This window comes from Littorina saxatilis, linkage group LG10 (genome assembly GCF_037325665.1).
Source record: "Littorina saxatilis isolate snail1 linkage group LG10, US_GU_Lsax_2.0, whole genome shotgun sequence".
Classification (NCBI taxonomy): Eukaryota; Metazoa; Mollusca; class Gastropoda; order Littorinimorpha; family Littorinidae; genus Littorina; species Littorina saxatilis.
Window position 1 is genome coordinate 12,180,430 of NC_090254.1, and position 20,877 is coordinate 12,201,306.

The 20,877-nt window shown below is 42.5% G+C and overlaps 1 protein-coding gene across 1 annotated transcript; it reads left to right on the forward strand.

The window, feature by feature from the left end:
* Positions 1–2,283: 2,283 nt before the first annotated feature.
* On the forward strand, positions 2,284–19,163 carry LOC138978174 (heparanase-like). The gene is made up of 11 exons (XM_070350833.1): positions 2,284–2,576; positions 4,169–4,455; positions 5,057–5,217; positions 5,649–5,825; positions 6,287–6,449; positions 6,940–6,990; positions 7,179–7,379; positions 7,603–7,714; positions 8,275–8,381; positions 16,518–16,655; positions 18,816–19,163. The coding sequence occupies exons 2-11, from the start codon at positions 4,190–4,192 to the stop codon at positions 18,970–18,972; spliced, it is 1,533 nt and encodes a 510-aa protein (XP_070206934.1). The 5' UTR covers positions 2,284–2,576; positions 4,169–4,189; the 3' UTR covers positions 18,973–19,163.
* Positions 19,164–20,877: the final 1,714 nt, after the last annotated feature.

The window sequence follows — 20,877 nt, forward strand, 5'->3', positions numbered from 1 at the left end:
TATGCTCCACTTACACATTCCCACATGGACATTCGACTACGCCCACTTACACATTCGCACATGGACATCTTTAAAGCACTGCGCTTACATATTCTCGCACACCTACGCGTATAACGGACTATGGCTAAACATCATTGCAAAAAATCATAGCATACAATATATCACAGAAAAAATACGGACGTACATAAAACCAATACATACATGTACATTACTACTGATTGACAAAATCAGTGACAAAATCTGCTGCCTGAAACTGGTAATGATCATCCTCAGAATGCACCAAATTGCACCATTTTGCATCCTTTTTTTCAAAATTTTCCGGGGGGGGGGGCACGCCCCCGGACCCCCCTAGCAAGCTAGGGCTTCGCGCCGTCGGCTCGGCGCTTCGCGCCTTCACACCCATATCTTCACAATATACTTTTGGAAACCCCCCCCTGATCCGCCCCTGAGTTTTTGAGAAAAAGGGTTTACAAGATTTAGCTCTGAAAATGTGAAATTGTGCAAGTATATATTCATGTGTGTGAGTGAGGGTGTGGGAGTTGAATGTGTATGAGTGGAGAGAGAGAGAGAGAGAGAGAGAGAGAGAGAGAGAGAGAGAGGAAGAGAGAGAGAGAGCGAGAGAGAAAAGGAGAGATAGAGAGAGTGAGAAAGAGAGAGAGAGAGAGAGAAAGAACAATGAAAACAACATTCTTGTTACTGATGACAAATCATGATATGTATTTCTATGTGTGTATGAAAGAGAATTAAAAAAATAATAATAAAAAAGTGCAACAGTTCTCACTTTGTGTTGAATAAACAATACATCCAGAGGAGCGAATTACTGTGTGGTTGTGTTTACTTTGACACGTGCTTTCTGTACCTGCAACTTTTACCGTGACCGTGATTTGCCACTGGTGTTCGTGATCGTGAAAACAAAAATCAAGGTAACTGTGATCGTGAAAGCTAAAATTTCCCTTCCCGTGATCGTGATGATACCCCCCCTTTGGGGCCCTCTTATTTGCTTCCAAGTCAAACCCCATGAGCCTGAAGCGCAAGAAGACCTCGAAATGTGTGTGTGTGGGGGGGGGGGGGATGAGGGGGGGGGGGGAGGCAAAGATCATATTTGAATATTAATGATATGAAAAAACAAGACAGGTTAGTCAGTATCGAATTATTAATAAACGGTCAATTCGAAGACGAACGTCGTACCCAACGTACTGTCTTATCTTTCTTTCTTTATTTGGTGTTTAACGTCGTTTTTAACCACGAAGGGTTATATCGCGACGGGGAAAGGGGGAAGATGGGATAGAGCCACTTGTCAATTGTTTCTTGTTCACAAAAGCACTAATCGGCAAAAATTTGCTCCAGGGGCTTGCAACGTAGTACAATATATGACCTTACTGGGAGAATGCAAGTTTCCAGTACAAAGGACTTAACATTTCTTACATACTGCTTGACTAAAATCTTTACAAAAATTGACTATATTCTATACAAGAAACACTTAACAAGGGTAAAAGGAGAAACAGAATCCGTTAGTCGCCTCTTACGACATGCTGGGGAGCACCGGGTAAATTCTTCCCCCTAACCCGCGGGGGGTAACTGTCTTATCAGTGGAAAGGCATACAAATGGGGCCCGGTAGCTCAGTGGTAGAGCACTGGACTTGTGATCGAAAGGTCGCTGGTTCGAATCCGGGTCGGGACGGGCACGGGTCAACTTTATGTGCAGACCCAGAGACGGAAGCCATGTCCCACCCCCGTGTCATCACAATGGCACGTAAAAAACCTTGGTCATTCTGCCATAAGTGCAGGTGGCTGAATACACCTAAACACGCAGACACTGACCTGGGTAGCGCGACTCCGTTGCTGCTAGCTTTCCACTGGGAGGAAGCGACCCGAATTTCCCAGCGATGGGACAATAAAGTAATGAAAATGAAAATGAAAAATGAAATGGTTCTGAAACAAAGAGAGACTTCGCTCAGTACACGTGGAGTCCGACCTGACCATCTTCTTATTGGTCCAATTCAACGTCTACTGAGTTTATCATTCTGGATCAAGTGAGATCTTCAGTAATTAGGGGAAGGGCTCCTAATATGGACCGGCTCCTAATATGGACCCTTTGTGATTTTTTCTGTATTTAATTTTTGCTGAATGTCTATCAAAGCTATGTCACTCTAATTAGGCCTAACGGTTAACCTAAGAGAGAAGGACTACCAAACACAAAATGAAACTTGTTCGCAAGAAACCAAGCTAGTTATCAGCATGAACCAAAAGGTGGTCCATAATAGGAGCCCTTCCCCTACTTTCGGAATGTCGCAATTTGATGTCAACAAACGCATACACAACTACTACACCTGATCAGTATCAGTTTGACAAAGGCATGGTCAGAAGTTGGGGAAATTGATAACGTGAACCCGATCAAGTGATCGAGATTCAGGACATGATATTGCTTCAAGAAAGTTGAGTCAAGAGAAGCATGAGGTAATTGATTAAGAGAGAAACGTGTGCAAAACCGACCCCTTATGTCTGAGTTCAAGTAGGCATAGCTATATAGCCTCAAGAGTCAAGTGAAACATAGACCCTTATTCAGAATTTCAAGGGTAAGTACACGTTTCATCCTCATACGCGCAAGTATAAAACTACAAAACTACAAGTGTTGATTGAAATACCATTTTGTGAGTTAGAGTCAGTGTGAAGTTGTCTGCAAAGTAGTCAAAGATTGTTGACTTCAGTTTTATGTTTTTACTCTTAAAATGTATTGCTGTCTTCGCCATTATATTTCAATTTCTGCCGTTTGGACATGTCATTTCATTCGTGTCATTAGGAACGCGTACTAAACCCCAAGGGTCGAAACCGTAGTATTGTCTTTTTCACCAGTGTCGTCGACGTCGTCTTTGTAAATACGTGAGTAGGCCTTCAGTACTAAGTGAAACGAGAATTGCATGAAAGCTTTCACCGGTTTAGCCTCTCTTTTTACATTTAGTCAATTTTGACTAAATGTTCTAACATAGAGGGGGAATCGAGACGAGGGTCGTGGTGTGTGTGTGTGTGTGTGTGTGTGTGTGTGTGTGTGTGTGTGTGTGTGTGTGTGTGTGTGTGTGTGTCTGGCTGTCCGTCTGTCTGTCTGTGCGTGTGTGTGGGTAGAGCGATTCAGACTAAACTACTGGACAGATCTTTATGAAATTTTACATGCGAGTTCCTGAAAATGATATCCCCGGACGTTTTTTTTTTTTTTCGATCAATGTCTTTGATGACGTCATATCCGGCTTTTTGTAAAAGTTGAGGCGGCACTGTCACACCCTCATTTTTCAATCAAATTGATTGAAATTTTGGCCAAGCAATCTTCCACAAAGGCCGGACTACGGTATTGTATTTCAGCTTGGTGGCTTAAAAATTAATTAATGACTTTGGTCATTAAAAATCTGAAAATTGTAAAAAAAAAAAATGTTTTTTATAAAACGATCCAAATTTACGTTCATCTTATTCTTCATTATTTCCTGATTCCAAAAACATATAAATATGGTATATTTGGATTAAAAACAAGCTCTGAAAATTAAAAATATAAAAATTATGATCAAAATTAAATTTTTAAAATCAATTTAAAAACACTTTCATCTTATTCCTTGTATGTTCCTGATTCCAAAAACATATAGATATGATATGTTTGGATTGAAAACACGCTCAGAAAGTTAAAACGAAGAGAGGTACAGAAAAAACGTGCTATCCTTCTCAGCACAACTACTACCCTGCTCTTCTTGTCAATTTCACTGCCTTTGCCACGAGCGGTGGACTGACGATGCTACGAGTATACGGTCTTGCTGAAAAATTGCAGTGCGTTCAGTTTCATTCTGTAATTGACTAAATGTTGTATTTTCGCCTTACGCGACTTGTTTTATGTATTTTCGGATTTTAAGAACAAATTCGCAGTGTTTCCGATGATTAGCCCCCCTCCCTCCCCCTTAGTTCCATTGCAATAACTTCAGAAAACTGGTTTATACAGTGGTGCCTGCGCTGCGATACCTGTCCCCCCAAAAAGAGACCTTCCTCAGTCCATCTGTTTATAATCTTGACTAAAACGTACCTGCCCTAACAGGCCACCCGCAATGCAGGTACACTGGTTGGCTGGTCCAAAGGATGTCTTTTGATTCAAAAGGCACCCCTGTGTCATGATTTATTGCTTTATTATTTCCAGATACAGCGTACAGACTTCACAATGCAGGTCTCTGTTGCACCATTCCTCTTTGCCATTTTGTGCCTCTTCGGAATATCACGGGCTTCGCAACACAATGCCCCCCATTTCTCTGTGAACAATGAGAAAGGAAGGGGCAGAACTCTGCCAAAGAAGGATAACTCCTTGGTCACGCCAGTGGTGGTGAATATCAACTTTCAACAGTCACTGGGCACCATCACCTCCCACTTCGTCGGCGTCACCATAGATACTGGGGCTGTCGAGCATAACTGGGCCACGCTGGATTTCAGGTAAGCGAAGGAAAGTAATTTTATCTTTAGAAAGGAGGTGTGCGATTTCAGGGAAGAAAGTAAAGTACAATCGAAACTGCCCTGGCGACCACCTGTCGATAACGTCCACCTACCCATTATGACCAACCCAGACGATCACAGAGAAGGGACTTATGTAATTTACCTTTTCAGCGCGGTCACCTGTCTATAACGCCCATTTTTCGTCGGGCCCTTGTGTGGTGGTTATACACATGTTTGACTGTTAGTAATTGTGTCTACAGAAAAGAGGTGAGTCTTTGGTCGTTTAAAAAGTTGTTGGAAACCAGAGGAGATGTCGAATGAATCACAACGAAGAAAAGGAAGGCCGACAAACAAAACTCTCCAGGCCCAGCTGCAGGGTGACCCCCTCCCAACATACACCCACCGATGTGATCGCTTTCACTGTTCTCCCAAAGTTGTTGTCTTGCTAGATTGTCAGCTAATTTGTTGGTGAAGTAGAAGAGACCTTGGCCGACATGCACGAGCAAGTTATACCAACCGAATGGGAGGCAGCCGCGGGGTTTAATTTGCTGAAAAAGATCAGTTGTTTTGTACAATCTGATGTTTGAGGTTTACTTTGCAGCTCCAAGAAGGTCCAGACCCTAGCACGTGCTTTGGTGCCAACCTTCTTTCGCTTGGGCGGCACCAGTGCTGACGCGATGACCTATGTTCTGGACACTGGTCGTGACCACAGTGACCACAGTACGATTATGGCTCCAGCAAAACCAGGCTTTAACATGACAGGTTGGGCGTTTCCTGAAAACACTTCTTGTTCTTGTTCTTGTTCTTCTTGTTTTTCTTGTTGTTCTTGTTGTTCTTTTCTTGTTCTTCTTCTACTTCTTGAGTGCTTTTCTTCAAAGTCTTCTCCTCTGAATCCTGTTCGCTTCTTGTAGAGCAAAGATCCTCAACATGTGTCGTATTTTGTGTGTGAGAAATAGAGAGAGAAAAAAAAAGAGAGAGAGAGAGAGAGAGAAAGAGAGAGAGACAGAGAGAGAGAGAGAGAGGGAGAGAGAGAGAGAGAGAGGAGAGAGAGAGAAAGAGAGAGAGGCAGAGAGAGAGGCAGAGAGAGAGAGAGAGAAAGAGAGAGAGAGAGAGAGAGAGGGGGGGGGGGGGGGCGCAGACAGTCACTCGGAGAAACACACAGATAGACAATAAATTGTTACCTTTCCTTCCAGCTGAGCAGTGGGTGACCATCAACGAGTTTGTGCAGACAGTTGGCTGGGACTTCATCTTCGACTTCAATGCACTCAAGCGGAACGCTGACGGCTCCTGGAATCCTGACAACGCTCGCCAGCTGCTGCAGTTTTCTGCTGACAGGAACTACACCATTGCTGGCTTTGAGATGGGAAACGGTACGTGTCTTTCGAATCAGATACTGGTCTTCTATCGACATTTTTGTGGATGCCCACCCCCCCCCCCCCCATCCCCCACCCCAAGCACCCTTTTGAAAATACAATCAGTATTCCATTGTTTCTGTTGCCATAATTTTTTCTGTTTTATCTATATTCTTAATTCATTTGTATTAGGCCAAACAAAAATATATGGTGGTTTAGGGTAACGTGACCCAAAAAAATACGGTCGGTCGGTCGGCCTTTTATTGATTATTCATTATGTTATTTTTTTTTAATGTGGTCGATTTTAAAGGAGGTTACTTCCCTTAGTCTGGGTATGGTTCGCAAAATGTGCCAAAAGTTTAGTTGTTTTTTTTTAGAAATGAAAACAAAGTTTTAGGGTCGGCGGGAAAAATAGGGTCGGTCGGGTTACCCTAAACCAGCATATATTTTTATTTGGCCTTACCCTTTCTCCAAAACAGAATACAACCTCTTCAAGCGCATGTACAACACGACTCTCTCCCCCAGCCAGCTTGCTAAAGACGTCGCATCGCTGCAGAGTCTGCTGTCCGAGTTCCCCAAGTACTATGGGTCCTTCATCATCGGGCCTGAGACTGCAGGCAGCCCTGCAGACTATTTTGAGACGTGAGCAAACATACATACATAATGCACGGTAAAATGAGGAGCTAATACGGGGGCCCGGTAGCTCAGTTGGTAGAGCACTGGACTTGTGATCGGAAGGTCGCAGGTTCGAATTCGGGCCGGGACGGACACGGGTCAACTTTATGTGCAGACCCAGAGACGGAAGCCATGTCCCACCCCCGTGTCATCACAATGGCACGTAAAAGACCTTGGTCATTCGGTCATAAGTGCAGGTGGCTGAATACACCTAAACACGCAGACACCTGGGTAGCGCGACTCCGTTGCTGCTAGCTTTCCACTGGGAGGAAGCGACCCGAATTTCCCAGCGATGGGACAATAAAGTAATGAAAATGAAAATGTATAAGGCTTTGGTACAAATGTGTATCCATGTGCCGGACAAGACTGGTTTTGATCTCGAGATTATCCCTAAAATGAACAGGCTTCCTTTTGGTTTTATTCGGTCGCATGTTCATGACATTTATATCTGTTGCAGATTCCTGGCCGCTGGAGGATCCAAGGTTGTTCGGGCAGCTTCTTTTCATCAGTGAGTCATTCTAAGTTTGAAGTTAAGTAATTTGATGTTTGTATTTGATTGCTATTAATTGAAAAGGTTTTGTTTTTTAACATGATTCCCTTTTCCATAAAGACAACCTCTCAATAGCGACCGCTGCTTCTTGGTGGTCGTTATAGACAAGTTCGTCTTTTATTTTAAAATATTGTCTTTTTTTCCAGCTATTACTTTGCAGGAGCAGACCGTATTCTTAGCCACTTCACCAACGTGAAGATCATGGACTCGTTCAAACACCAGGTGGACAGCGTCTTCAACCAGACTCGCTCCGTGGACCCCCTGCTTCCCGTCTGGCTCAGTGAGACGTCGTCAGCATACAATGGTGGCGCGCTGGGCCAGTCCGACAGATTTGTTGCTGGATTTTTGTGAGTTGGTCCTCTTGTTCGATTGTTTTTTGTCTGTGAGTTGGTCTTTAATTTATTTCTCGGTTTCTGCGAGTTTGTCTTTATTTCATTGCTGCGTTTCCGTGATTTTGTCTTCTTGTTCGATTGCTGGGTTTCTGTGAGTTGGTTGTGTTGTTCGAATTTTGTCAATAACAACGTTCCAAAAACTTATCTTTCTTTTTATTTTAAATTCTTCTCTATGCAGATGGCTGGACAAGCTTGGAGTTGCATCTTCAAAAGGCATCCAGACCGTGATTCGTCAGGATTTCTATGGTGGAAACTACGCCCTAGTTGATATTGACCTCAACCCTAATCCAGTGAGAAGTTTTGTGTGTGTGTGTGTGTGTTTGTGTGTGTGTGTGTGTTTGTGTGTGTGTGTGTGTGCGTGTGCGTGTGCGCGCGCGTGCTTGCGTGCGTGCGTGCGTGCGTTCGTGCGTGCGTGCGTGTGTATGTGTGTGTGTGTGTGCATTTACTCGGAAAACGTAGAAGGAAATCTGGAAAATTATCACTCAATTTTGTGAGTACTTTTTCCTTGTAACATGAGGGGAAGAGAAAAAACTATTTCGTCCAAAAAGGGAACTGTCTTAAAAGGGAGGTGCTCTAAAAATGTATAGACGCTGTGAACATAAAATCTTTAAAAAACAATTAAATAAATAAAAGGGTCTTAAAAAAGGGTAGTCAGGGTTGGGGCATCGTTACCGGCTCATCCCACTTCACGAACTAGCTTTGATGTCATTTGTGTTTGGGAAATAGTCATGTAGGTGTATATACAATGAGAGACCCCGGTTAAGGTTGCAGGTTTTACTTCAATATCTGATTTCCTAAAACCAACACTTTATCAATGAAATATTTTATGTTTGTCATTTTGTATTGTCAGGATTTCTGGCTGACAGTGTTGTACAAAAGGATTGTACGTGGCGCCGTGTTCAACGCTACAGGACGTCACGATGTCCGTGTCTACGCTGCCTGTGCCAACACTGACAAGTTTGTATAAATCTTCTCTCAAACATTAACGCGTGTGGTTATCTGCGATAGACGAAGGATGAGAGAAAGAGAGAGAGAGAGAACTCAGAACTCAGAACTCAGAACTTTATTACATAAGGATAAAGGTTTTAGGCTTAGCCTAATCTTCCAACCTGTCCTTGGAACATATACAGAGAATAATTGTAAACGAAAGCAAAGACTGCGCACATACACACACACACATCCACACACACGTATACACACACACATGCACACATAAACTCACACACACACACACACACACATGCACACACACACATGCACACACACATGCACACACACACACACACACACACACACACACATATACACACACACATGCTCGCGCGCGCGAGCGTGCGCTCGCATATCTACACACAAGCACATGCTATCATTTCATACCTAAAATGAACAGTATCTAATCAAAGTATTAAACTAGTAAAACATCAAAATAATGGTCGAGTATAAACATAAAAAACAAACACTTAAGAGCATTGATACATTATCCGAGTACACAATGGAAACTAGACATCAGGGGCAGTTTATAGTGTGCTCAAATATGTGTGCAACTGCCTTTTAAAGGCCTTTAATGATGCGGATCGTTTGATTTCTATTGGCAAAGAATTCCACAGAGATGATCCTGAAAAAGCTAAGCTGGATTTATAAAGATCTATACGAGGAATTGGAGGAAGTAAATTTTGAGACCCATACCTCTTCGTAACATGTGTAAAATAGGATTGCACATAACTGGGCACATCACCATGAACTACTTTATACATAAAGACAGCCTTATTGTATGCAAGGTGGGTTTTTAGGGGAAGGAAATTAAGGATGTTTAACTTCATTTCTGTAGACATGTGCGATTCATACAGGATAAGTTTTGCAGCACGACGGTACAAAGAATTGAGTTTTAATAAGTGAACATCGCTGCAGCCATCCCACAATGTCGAAGCAAAATTAATATGAGGCATTATATGAGCATGAACGAACATTTTTAATGTTTCAGACTTCGCATAATGTTTGAGTTTTGACAACAAATACAAATTCCTTGATAACACTTTGCAGAGGTTGCTTATGTGTGTTTGCCATTTCATTTCTTCATCAACAGTTACACCAAGTATGCGGTGTTCTTTAACTTGCTGTATTTGAGTTGTACCTAAGGTCAGTTGTAATTTAAGAGGACTTAGCTGATGCTTTTGTCTTGTGGTAATAACAATGCTTTTAGTTTTTTCTGGGTGCAGTATCATGGCATTTGATGTGCACCATTTCGCAACTTCGTCCAAAGTGTTCTTCAGAGAAGAATTTACTGATTCCAACGAGGTGTTACTGGTATGGATAGACGAATCGTCTGCAAAAAACTCGCATTTGACTTTATCATCCGATACATGTAAAGGCAAATCATTAACGTAAATACAAAAGAGAATAGGTCCTAATATAGACCCTTGAGGGACGCCATGTCTTACTAGTGCAGTAGACGAATTCTGGCATTGTAGAGTGACATACTGTGTCCGGTCAGCAAGATACGATTTAAAGAAGTCACAGACCGAATCGTTTCTCAAATAATAGTGTAATTTTTTCAGCAATATGGAATGATCGACTAAGTCAAATGCTTTCTTAAAGTCCAAAAACAATGCTCCTGTAACTTCAGACTTGTTCATTGCTGACAGCCAAGCTTCGCAGAGAGACGTAAGAGCTGTGTGGCAAGAATGCTTGGACCGAAAACCGGATTGAAACTGATGGAACAAATGTTGTTCTTCCATGTAAGCAAGAAGATGCTTGTGCACATGCCTTTCTAATGGTTTTGACAAAACAGGCAGTAAAGAAATGGGTCTAAAATTACTTGGGTCTGAGAGATCTTTACATTTGGGAAGGGGTATGACTTTGGCGCTTTTCAATTTAGACGGAAAAAAGTTCTGCTCAATACTAAGGTTATATACAAACGTGAGCGAATCCACAATATACGGTAGAGAAAGCTTCAATAACTTCACGGGTATTTTATCAGGACCCATGGACTTTTTATTCTCCAGGTTTTCAATAAATGTTCCGACCTCATGAACTGCAATCGGAGGAATGATAAACGCTTCATTGTTTATTCTGTTCCGCTGACAGAATTCGTCCAATTTTTCAAAACAGTCATCTCTATCCCGAGAATTTGTTTCTGCCACAGAAGCCTTCAATTTATCCGCTAAAGATATAAAATGATTATTAAATTCTTCCGCAGATAGTTTTGTTAGATTAGCAGTTGACCTTTTCCTAGATTTATCAAGGATTTCATTTACTGCCCGCCAAATTGTTGCAGTATCTTTCTTATCGGAAATTAATTTATCAAAGTAACCAGTTTTGGATTGTCTCACACGGTTTAACACCTCATTCCTCTGCTGTTTATATTCGTCTGTCATCTTATTTTCCTTGAAATAATCTCTCAGAGCCATCGCCTCTATAATATCTGATGTTAACCAAGGCGGAAGTCTGGCATGTTTTACTCTATGCTGACGCAGGGGCACGTGTTTATCTATAATTGTGCTTAAAATGCTATACAATTGATCAAAAGCATCCTCTGCAAGACTGAAATCAAAAACGCTCTGAAATGGAGCTTCACTAAGATCACGAAAAAATGCACACTCATCAAAATGTCTAAAACTTCTGTATTCTATGGTCGTGTGGCCTTTTGGTCCTGATTTAGGCAAGCGCATAGAGACCGAACAAAAAATAGGCATATGATCGCTAATACTGGAATTGGACACATACACATTAGAAACAATCTTCTTATTATCAGTATATATGTGATCAATAAGAGTTGCAGTTGTGTCTGTTATTCTTGTTGGGTTCAGAACCAGTTGATGAAGACCTAATAAAGTTGTTGTTGAATTCCATACTGTTTGAGGCTTATTCAGATTAATATTAAAATCTCCAAGCAATACAATATCTTTATTGCGTGATTTGACTTTATCCATCATCTGAATGAAATATTCTGACCAAATCGACGTTTCGGCAGGGTTACGATATATATAACCTATGAGCAGAGGCGAGGATTTACAGTTTTTTACTTCGATCCAAACGCACTCAATATTGTCGTCCTCTAAATCAGTTCTTCGTGTTGCAAATTCAGAAATTGATTCATGAATATAGACTGCAATGCCTGTCTGATTCTTCCTTGCGCTGTCGCGTCGCAAAACAGAGTATTGGGGAATGTAAATCAAGTTATCGGCAATTCTCGAGTCGAGCCGTGTTTCGCTCATCCCAAAAACATGAACTGGCTTTGAGCTTTGGTTTAGCAGCACGCATATATCAGGCACTTTGTTAACGAGATGATAGACATTAAGATGTCCAACCTGGAGAGTGTGTTTTGACACGTTTAAATTCATAATATAATAAACAAAATTATTAACAACAACCAAAAATCTGAGAGATGAAATCAATAAACAAACACGGAGAAAAATTAATGCACAAAGAGTAAAAAGTGAAGCAAACAAGTTACGACTTCAGTAACTGGCTAACTTAAGGGAAAAGTCAAGTGAGAAGTAATAAATCAGGATTTAAAAAAATTCTGCGAAATGTTATAAGCGTTCGATGCACAGCAATTATAAATGTTCCTGCTAGCACTGCACTCATACACATACAGAATATGATAAAATAAAATTGAACAGTTCGAACAGGGATGAACGATGCGCTGCATTAAATCCCCACAACGCCAACACGATTTCACTTTCTTTAAGCAGAGGCATTCATAGTCTCTCCGCAAACGGGTCTGAATCGTAGATTAACACACACAAAGAAGAAACACACGCGTGTTTGGATGCAGATGTTTTCACACTGTTAAAGCAGCAGAATACTTAGGGGGTCGTGGACAAAATTAACACAATGTCTGGAGGTGTTGAACGACATAGTTAATAGTTATGAAATCGCATGTGCGAAATCACACTCGTTTAGGTTGTTGTGGCAGCTGCTGCTGCTGTTGATGAGGTGTCCATTGCTGTTGTTGGTGAGGTGACTGTTGCTGCTGCTTCTCTTGCAGTGGTTGGTGTGATTTGGGCGGAGGCGCTCCGCCTCGAACGACGTCTGCAAACGAAGCTCTGCCTAGTCGCTTCTCAAAAACGATGGCTTTGATGTCCTTTACGAGTAGAGACAGGCCCCTTGCAGAGTAGTGGACCTTGTCTTGCAATATGTCTGGGTCAGTTTGACCGTCACTGTCAAGGCGCCAGATATCCGACAGTGCCAAGAACTGCACCTTTACACTATCACATAGCGACGCGAGCTCAGTGTTAACTTGCAGAATCTGCCGAGTAACTTTGCGCTGAGCCTGTGGAGGGATGGCTGCGACAAAGATGACCGCATTAGGGAAGCGTAGCGATATTTCAGATAATAGCGTCTTATAGTTTCTTTGAAGTTCCCTCGTGTTTTGTATGTCGTCATTCGTACCGACATGCAGAACAATCTTCCTAACGTCAGGAAAAGTGTTGCTGCTGGCAATGACGGTAGTAAGTTGAGGGGTGGTAATCCCACTTAAGGTTCTCACCTCCGTTTGTCCTGACCGATCAAGCCGTCTCCTGGACACGCGTCTAAGGTTGGAATCTCCAATAAGCAGACACGTGCAGGAGGTTGGGAGGCGGAGAGCTGTCTTCCTCTGAGTGTCTGTCGTCTCGGTTGATTTGGTAGTCCGCGGGCGGACCATGGAGGACGGGGATGACTGACTGCTACAAGCTTGGGGCTCAGGCTCGGTAATGAGTGCCGTGTCACTTGAGTGATGGGCGTAGCGGCCGTAGTTCGTGGTCACGCTAATTGGCTGAGCATGAGCGACTTTGCCTTGAGGTGACTGTTGCAGGGGTGGGGCTTCGGGAGACGGTGAGCGCTGGACAGTCTTGTTCCGAGGCTCTTTCTGCAGGTCTTTCACCTTGCTCTCTAGAGCCTGACAGCGCTTTTTTAAGCCCTCATTGTCTCTGGAAAGAGCTGTGAGTCGCTCGCTTAAGTCCTTCACCTCTCTGTCACGCCCACCCTCATTTGCCTTAATCTTTCTGTCCGTTTGGACCTTGAGATCTCTTAGTTCAGAGGCTAATTTCTCAACCATGGCACGGAGCATGTCATGTACACAAGTGTCTGTACTATCGGTGGAAGCGTCACCGTCACCATCAATGTCAGAAGTAGCGGCATGTTTGTTGTCGATGCTGGGGGTGCTGTTGTTAGCAGCAGCGACAGGGCTGTGGTCGCTCGAGACGATGATGTCACCACCACCTTCAGTAGCAGCGGCGACAGTGCTGTGGTCGCTCGAGACGATGATGTCACCGCCACCTTCAGTAGCAGCGGCGACAGTGCTGTGGTCGCTCGAGACGATGATGTCACCGCCACCTTCAGTAGCAGCGGCGACAGTGCTGTGGTCGCTCGAGACGATGATGTCGCCGCCACCTTCAGTAGCAGCAGCGACAGTGCTGTGGTCGCTCGAGACGATGATGTCACCGCCACCTTCAGTAGCAGCGGCGACAGTGCTGTGGTCGCTCGAGACGATGATGTCACCGCCACCTTCAGTAGCAGCGGCGACAGTGCTGTCGTCCCTCGAGACGATGATGTCACTGCCACCTTCAGAAACAGCAGCGACAGTGCTGTGGTCGCTCGAGACGATGATGTCGCCGCCACCTTCAGTAACAGCAGCGACAGTGCTGTCGTCGCTCGAGACGCTGATGCCACCGCCACCTTCAGTAGCAGCAGCGACAGTGCTGTCGTCGCTTGAGACGCTGATGTTTGAGTCGTCGCCACCTTCCGTAACAGCTGCAACAGTGCTGTCGTCGCTCGAGACGATGTTGTCACTGCCTTCAGTTGCAGCTGCAACAGTGCTGTCGTCGCTTGAGACGCTGATGTCCGAGTCATCGCCACCTTCAGTAGCAGCAGCGATAGCGCTGGAAGAATTGCCAGCAGTAGGGGGCGTGTCCAGAGGTACGGTGCTGTACACGGCGTGTGACGCACTGCCAGACATGTTGTCTAGGTCCATCAGCCCGTGTACCACTCCCTGTAAGCGTTGAAAATCATCTCTCACCCAGTCCTGGCACAGCTTGCCTTGGACCAAAAACATGTTGGTCTTAGGATAGAAATGCATGGTCAGCAGTTTCTGGCTCGCATGGTGCAGACGAACAGTGGTTTGGTCCAGCTGCGCTGGGGTGGGGGTGATGACGATAGATGATGCTGAGTAGTCATCTTCACAGTCAATAATTTCAACATGTCCGCTCTTGCGTTTGTAATCTGTCCATTTTGTGGAGTAACCTCGGGAAGGCAAGTCAATCACGTATCTGTATCGGATGACTGCCCTCCACGTCGGGAAGCAACAGGGTTTACATGTGAAAGTTACCTCATTGTGATCCTTTTTGTGTTCAATAAATTCCAAAGATCTCTGTAGTTTTGAGCGAGTAATTATAGACATGTTTTTAGTTGTATTTTGTCACGAACGACCCCATCCGAATTTGACATCATTACATTATATGAAATCAAGCCAAGTGTATGTAACTTGTTATACTCGTTATAATCTCCATGATGGCCTTTATCCGGAATAGCACACAAAGTGTCCACACAGCCAGCACAAAAGTTACAGATGGCAACAATTAGTGTTCAGTCAACCATGACTAAGCAGGCTAGACAGCGAGGCTGGTAACCGGATACAAGTCTGAAGTACAGTCACAGACACTGTCTGGCGCCCACTTCCTTCATGCTGGAGCCGCGTGATGCTAGCACAGCTTGAACAATGTCCAGTGCGCGAATACACACATAAACAGAACAAAGAAAGATGCTGGTATCTCCACAGAAAAATAAATTCACAAGTTCATCTTTCACAAGAAGAACATACACACCGTTATATCCATGCACATCAATTTTGGGAACTTGAAGCACAGTTGAACTAGGTAAATTCCATCAAATTCCCGCAGCTCTCGCAGACACGTCCGCACGTGTCATAGAGAGAGAGAGAGAGAGAGAGAGAGAGAGAGATCAAATCAAATCAAATCAAATCAAATTTTATTTTACGAGGGTTGTGGCATAAGCAATATAAACGAGCTTCTTTTCAACCAGCCCTCGCCCAGAGAGGGACTATTCTAATTTGAATACATATATATATATATACATACGTAAAACAATTACAAAAGATAAGCAAGGCAGAGAAACTATTCACATGACTATATACACGTTGTAGGCTATACATACATTCTTGCGTTATGAAACACTGATGCTTTATGGACAGATATGATCAATATGAAAATAATCAGAACGAAGTCTTCCATCACTGTGACTTTTCGTAATTTGACATTAAATGTAATGAGAGGTGTTTTTTGAAAGTATTGAGACTTGTTGGGACTCGAACTGATTCCGGGAGAGAATTCCACAAAACGCTGCCAGAATAAGCTAAACTTGATTTAAAGAGATCTATCCGCGGAATGGGGACGTTGAATTTTCGGCTTGGTTTGGCTTTAAATTTTGTAATGAAAGCACTCGGTGCATGGCCGGAAAGGATTTTGTGAAGGAGGACGCCTTTATTTGATTTAAATCTTTCTTTTAAGGGCAAAATCTTAAGTTTTTTATAATCGTCGAAAACAAGACTGGATTGTTTTAATAGAACTGATTTTAGTGCTCGTCTGTGTAGACTGTACAGTGGTTTTAAAATGTTTGCACTGGCAGAGTCCCAGATGGTCGAACAATAATCCGTGATGGTTTGTATGTATGCATTATAAAATAATAACCTTGAGTGTGGATCAAGAAAGTGCTTTATTCTGTTCAACAAATATATTTTCCTCGACACGGTTTTGCACAACGATCAGAGAGAGAGAGAGAGAGAGAGAGAGAGACAGAGAGAGAGAGAGACAGACAGAGAGAGACAGACAGAGAGAGAGACAGAGACAGAGACAAAAAGAGAGAGAGAGAGAGACAGAGACAGAGAGAGAGACAGAGACAGAGAGAGAGAGAGAGAGATCATTGCATTTCTAAAAAAAACACAAAAAGGTCATGTCATCTTGCAAACAGATTTTTTTCAGGTTATTCGCTTGGCATTTTCAGCACCCCTTTCTCGATCACTCCAAAGTTCAGCATATTCATTCTTTCATCTGGCCTTCTTCATCCATCCTTTTTGTTGATTACTTTGTTTTGCAGTTTTAAGGCAGGAAGCCTGGTGTTGTACATGCTGAACCCCAACAACTACTCCGTGACCTTTGACATGACCCAGTTGGACCACATGCCTCGCCAGCGCTATACCTTGACCGCAGGGGACAGCGATGGACTCGTGTCCAAGTAAGTGGAATGTATAGAACAGTTGAATCCCCTTTTATTCCCCCCTCTGCTTCTTTACCTCTGTAAACTTGTAGGGGTAGTTATTTTTCGATAATGACCCAGCAACCAAACAAATAACGACCCAGCAACAGCCTGAATCCTCGATAGTGCAATGGGTTGAGAAGCTGTTCTGTTTCGGTACTACTTTTTGCGACTGAAAAGTTCCGAACGCTCTAATGTACGAAGTATACATCTCTGGAGCAAACAATACAAACATACCGCATTTAAATTAACAACTACAGGCCTGAACACATGAATCTCCATATAAAATCCATGAGTTCGGTTGTTTTCTGAATCTAGATCAGACGTTCATCACAAGCAATTTCTCAAGGCAAGTAACTCATACTTTGTCTAGCAACAAGAGTAGTTCCCCTTCTTTTCACTCAGTTTCTTCCACAACAGACTGCAATCCGACGGTCAGTTTTCAACAATATTTCATTTAATAAACAGATCACACGCAACCAAATGCACACATATCATCAATTTAAACAACATAAAGCGGTTTCATACACTATTTTCCCCAGAAAACTTAACTTCATACAGTTTTTAACGTTGGAACACGGGTGCAAAAGTTCGTCTGCTAGTCCCATTTGACGAAAGAACATTATCCTAACCGATACCAAAACATATACAGAACACACAATATCTGCCTTTGCCGCCACAGCAGAATAACAGCATATCTGTGTACTTGATTTTAGTCCAAAATAGGAAAACTGACAAGAAGTGTTAACAGAATGGAATGATTTGCACGGAACTATACAACCGCGCATTAATCGATCGCCTGCGCAGATTGACTGGTTGAGTGAATAGGATTCGATCAAACTTTCGCAAAAAACTTCCTCTTTTCTTTGAATAACTGAAGAAAGGAGGAATAAAGAGGTTACACACCTCGTCTCAGTGATTATCAAAAATAATGGTCTCAGTTCGCGGTCATGAAAAAGCTCGCTAAAGCTCGCATTTTTCATGATCCGCTAACTTCGACCATTATTTTTGATAATCACTGAGACTCGGCGTGTAACCTCTACGTAATACTCCCCTCGTTTGAAGACTTTATTGTTCAGATTTTCTGTTCATAATGTCTGTAAAATAGTCTGTGGACCATGTCGAAGCTGGGTTGGGAGAGGGGAGGAAGAGATAGCAGAATATCTCTGTTTCAGCGTACCGCGTGACCCCTCTAGACGTACGAAGATTTTCTAAATGGTAGCTTGGCTATAAATTTACGTACATTTTTAGATTCGCTACCTTTCAGGATGGACGTATTTAAAAAAAAATAAAAAAGGGGGGGGGGAGGGGGGTATCGTTCCTATTTGTTATTCTTTTCTTGTACAAACTTAAGGGGTAGGTACGATCATTTCCATGAAAATGAATAAGAAAAATGACTCCGGCAATAAACGTGCGGCTCTCAAACCAGTAACCTTTCAAAACAAATAACGATTTAATGACGTTATTGTTAAGTTTTAAACACTTGAAACTCTCATCATTAGTGCTGCATTTATACTCACCAGCAAACAAATGTGGCGATATGTTTTTGTGGGGATAGTCAAACAACGATTATAAAGTGAGTTTTCTAGCTAAGGCCAAACAAAAATAGATGTTGGTTTTGGGTAACGCGACCAAAAAGGATAGGGTCGGTAGGTCGGCTTTTAACAACAACAAAATTAAATTATTTTTGTAAATTTAATTGATTTAAAAGGAGGTTACTTCCCTTATTCTCGGTTTGGTTCGCAAAATGTGCCATAAGTTTGTTTTTGTTTTGAGAAATGAACAAAAAGTTTTAGGGTCGGCGGGAAAAAATAGGGTCGGTCGGGTTACCAACATATATTTTTGTTTGGCCTAACACTTACTGTTCATCTTAAGACTTTGCGGTTCTTAAAAACAAAATGCAGCTGCGCAGAATATGATGGTTTTCTGCTATTCTGTACAGCAAATATTTTCTTCAAAAAATTGATTCCAACTAAAAGATTTAGAATTTATAGATACAAAAAAATCTGTTGCATCGAGTGTTTTTCGAGACATATTTTCACTGTGCATACAAATAGCTATTTAACTTTTTTATTTCGCATTATTTTATATAATTGTTCATCTCTTTTCTTCACACTTCCATATTTCCTGTCATTTCAGATTTGTGTCTCTGAACGGCAAGAAACTGGAACTGGTGAATGACGAGTTACCGGACCTGAAGCCGGAAATGGCACCATCTGGCTTGGAAACGGTGGCGCCATATTCCTACACTTTCCTTGTGTTTGAGGAAGCGAGGGTTTCCATCTGCCTCCATTAACCGCTGGCGGGGATGATTTGATCTCCTCAAAGCAGTGATTGTACTGTAACTGTGAAAATGAGACCGTTTTTCTTGTTGTTGTGCGTTTTTTTTTAAATCTTATTTTTTTCTCTTTATCAGTCTTGGAAAAACGAGTGAGAATCGAGATTAACCTCCGCACCAAAATTGGGATTAAAATACAAAGTCAGGTAGTTCTGGACGGCATAAGCCTTTTTGTTCATGTAGAGGTCGAACAAGAGCTGTGTATGTTGGTCTCAGTGTGTGTGTGTGTGTGTGTGTGTGTGTGTGTGTGTGTGTGTGTGTGTGTGTGTGTCAGTGTGTGTCAGTGTGTTAATGCGCGCACATGTGTATGTGCGTTCGTCAGTGCGTGCTTGCTGTGTGTGAGTGTGTGTGCGCGCACACGCGCGTGCGTGAAATGAAACGGTCATTTCTTAGCTTTTTCCTCAGCGATCAAAGCACCAACACAAGGCTTTTCACCATGACAGTCACCGTAACAGAGACCTGCACATTACTGATTCTCATCGGACTGTGCTCGCCATTGAGACAATCATAATATGACTTGTCCCAACAAATCAGCTATAAACAAGTCGCGTAAGGCGAAATTACTACATTTAGTCAAGCTGTGGAACTCACAGAATGAAACTGAACGTAGTCCGCCGCTAGTGCAAAAGGCAGTGAAAGTGACGAGCCTGTTTGGCGCGGTGGCGGTTTCGCTGTGCTGCATAGCACGCTTTTCTGTACCTCTCTTAATTCGTTTTTAACTTTCTGAGCGTGTTTTTAATCCAAACATATCATATCTATATGTTTTTGGAATCAGGAACCGACAAGGAATAAGATGAAATTGTTTTCAAATCGATTTCGGAAATTTAATTTTGATCATAATTTTTATACTTTTAATTTTCAGAGCTTGTTTTTAATCCAAATATAACATATTTATATGTTTTTGGAATCAGGAAATGATGTAGAATAAGATGAACGTAAATTTGGATCGTTTTATATAAAAAAAAATGTATTACAATTTTCAGATTTTTAATGACCAAAGTCATTAATTAATTTTTAAGCCACCAAACTGAAATGCAATACTGAAGTCCGGCTTTTGTCGAAGATTGCTTTACAAAAATTTCAATCAATTTGATTGAAAAATGAGGGTGTGACAGAGCCGCCTCAACTTTTACAAAAAGCCGGATATGACGTCATCAAAAGTATTTATCGAAAAAAAGAAAAAAACGTCCGGGGATATCATTCCCAGGAACTCTCATGTCAAATTTCATAAAGATCGGTCCAGTAGTTTGGTCTGAATCGCTCTACACACACACACACACTCGCGCAGACAGACACACACACACACACACACGCACAGACACACACATACACACACACACACACACACACATACACCACGACCCTCGTCTCGATTCCCCCTCTATGTTAAAACATTTAGTCAAAACTTGACTAAATGTAAAAAAGAAAGAATGTGTCCAAGAGATGACCTTGTGGGTGAGCCTGTGACCGTGATGGTCAACACACAGCTGTCTGTGAATCAGATCAGTTCTCAATTTGTCGGTGTGAACAGTGATGTCTCTTTAATCCACGACAGATGGCGCAAACTAGATTTCAGGTGAGGGTTAAAGAAGGCTGGGGGGTGGTTGCAACCTCAGTAAACTACACCCTTTCGGAGTCTCAGGCGAGAGCAAATCTCGCGTCGCGAGACAATCCGCGCATTGCATGCTGGGATTGCAAATTGTACCAAACACGAGGTCTTCAGAAGAGGTACATTGCCGATTGCGTTCAAGCACAGGCGTTCAAGTTTTCCCTCGTAAGCTCTTATCTGTTTGATATTTCTGTGTTTTTTGTCCCACGATAGTCACTGCTCTTTGTGTACGGTACACTGCAGAGTGTTTGGTA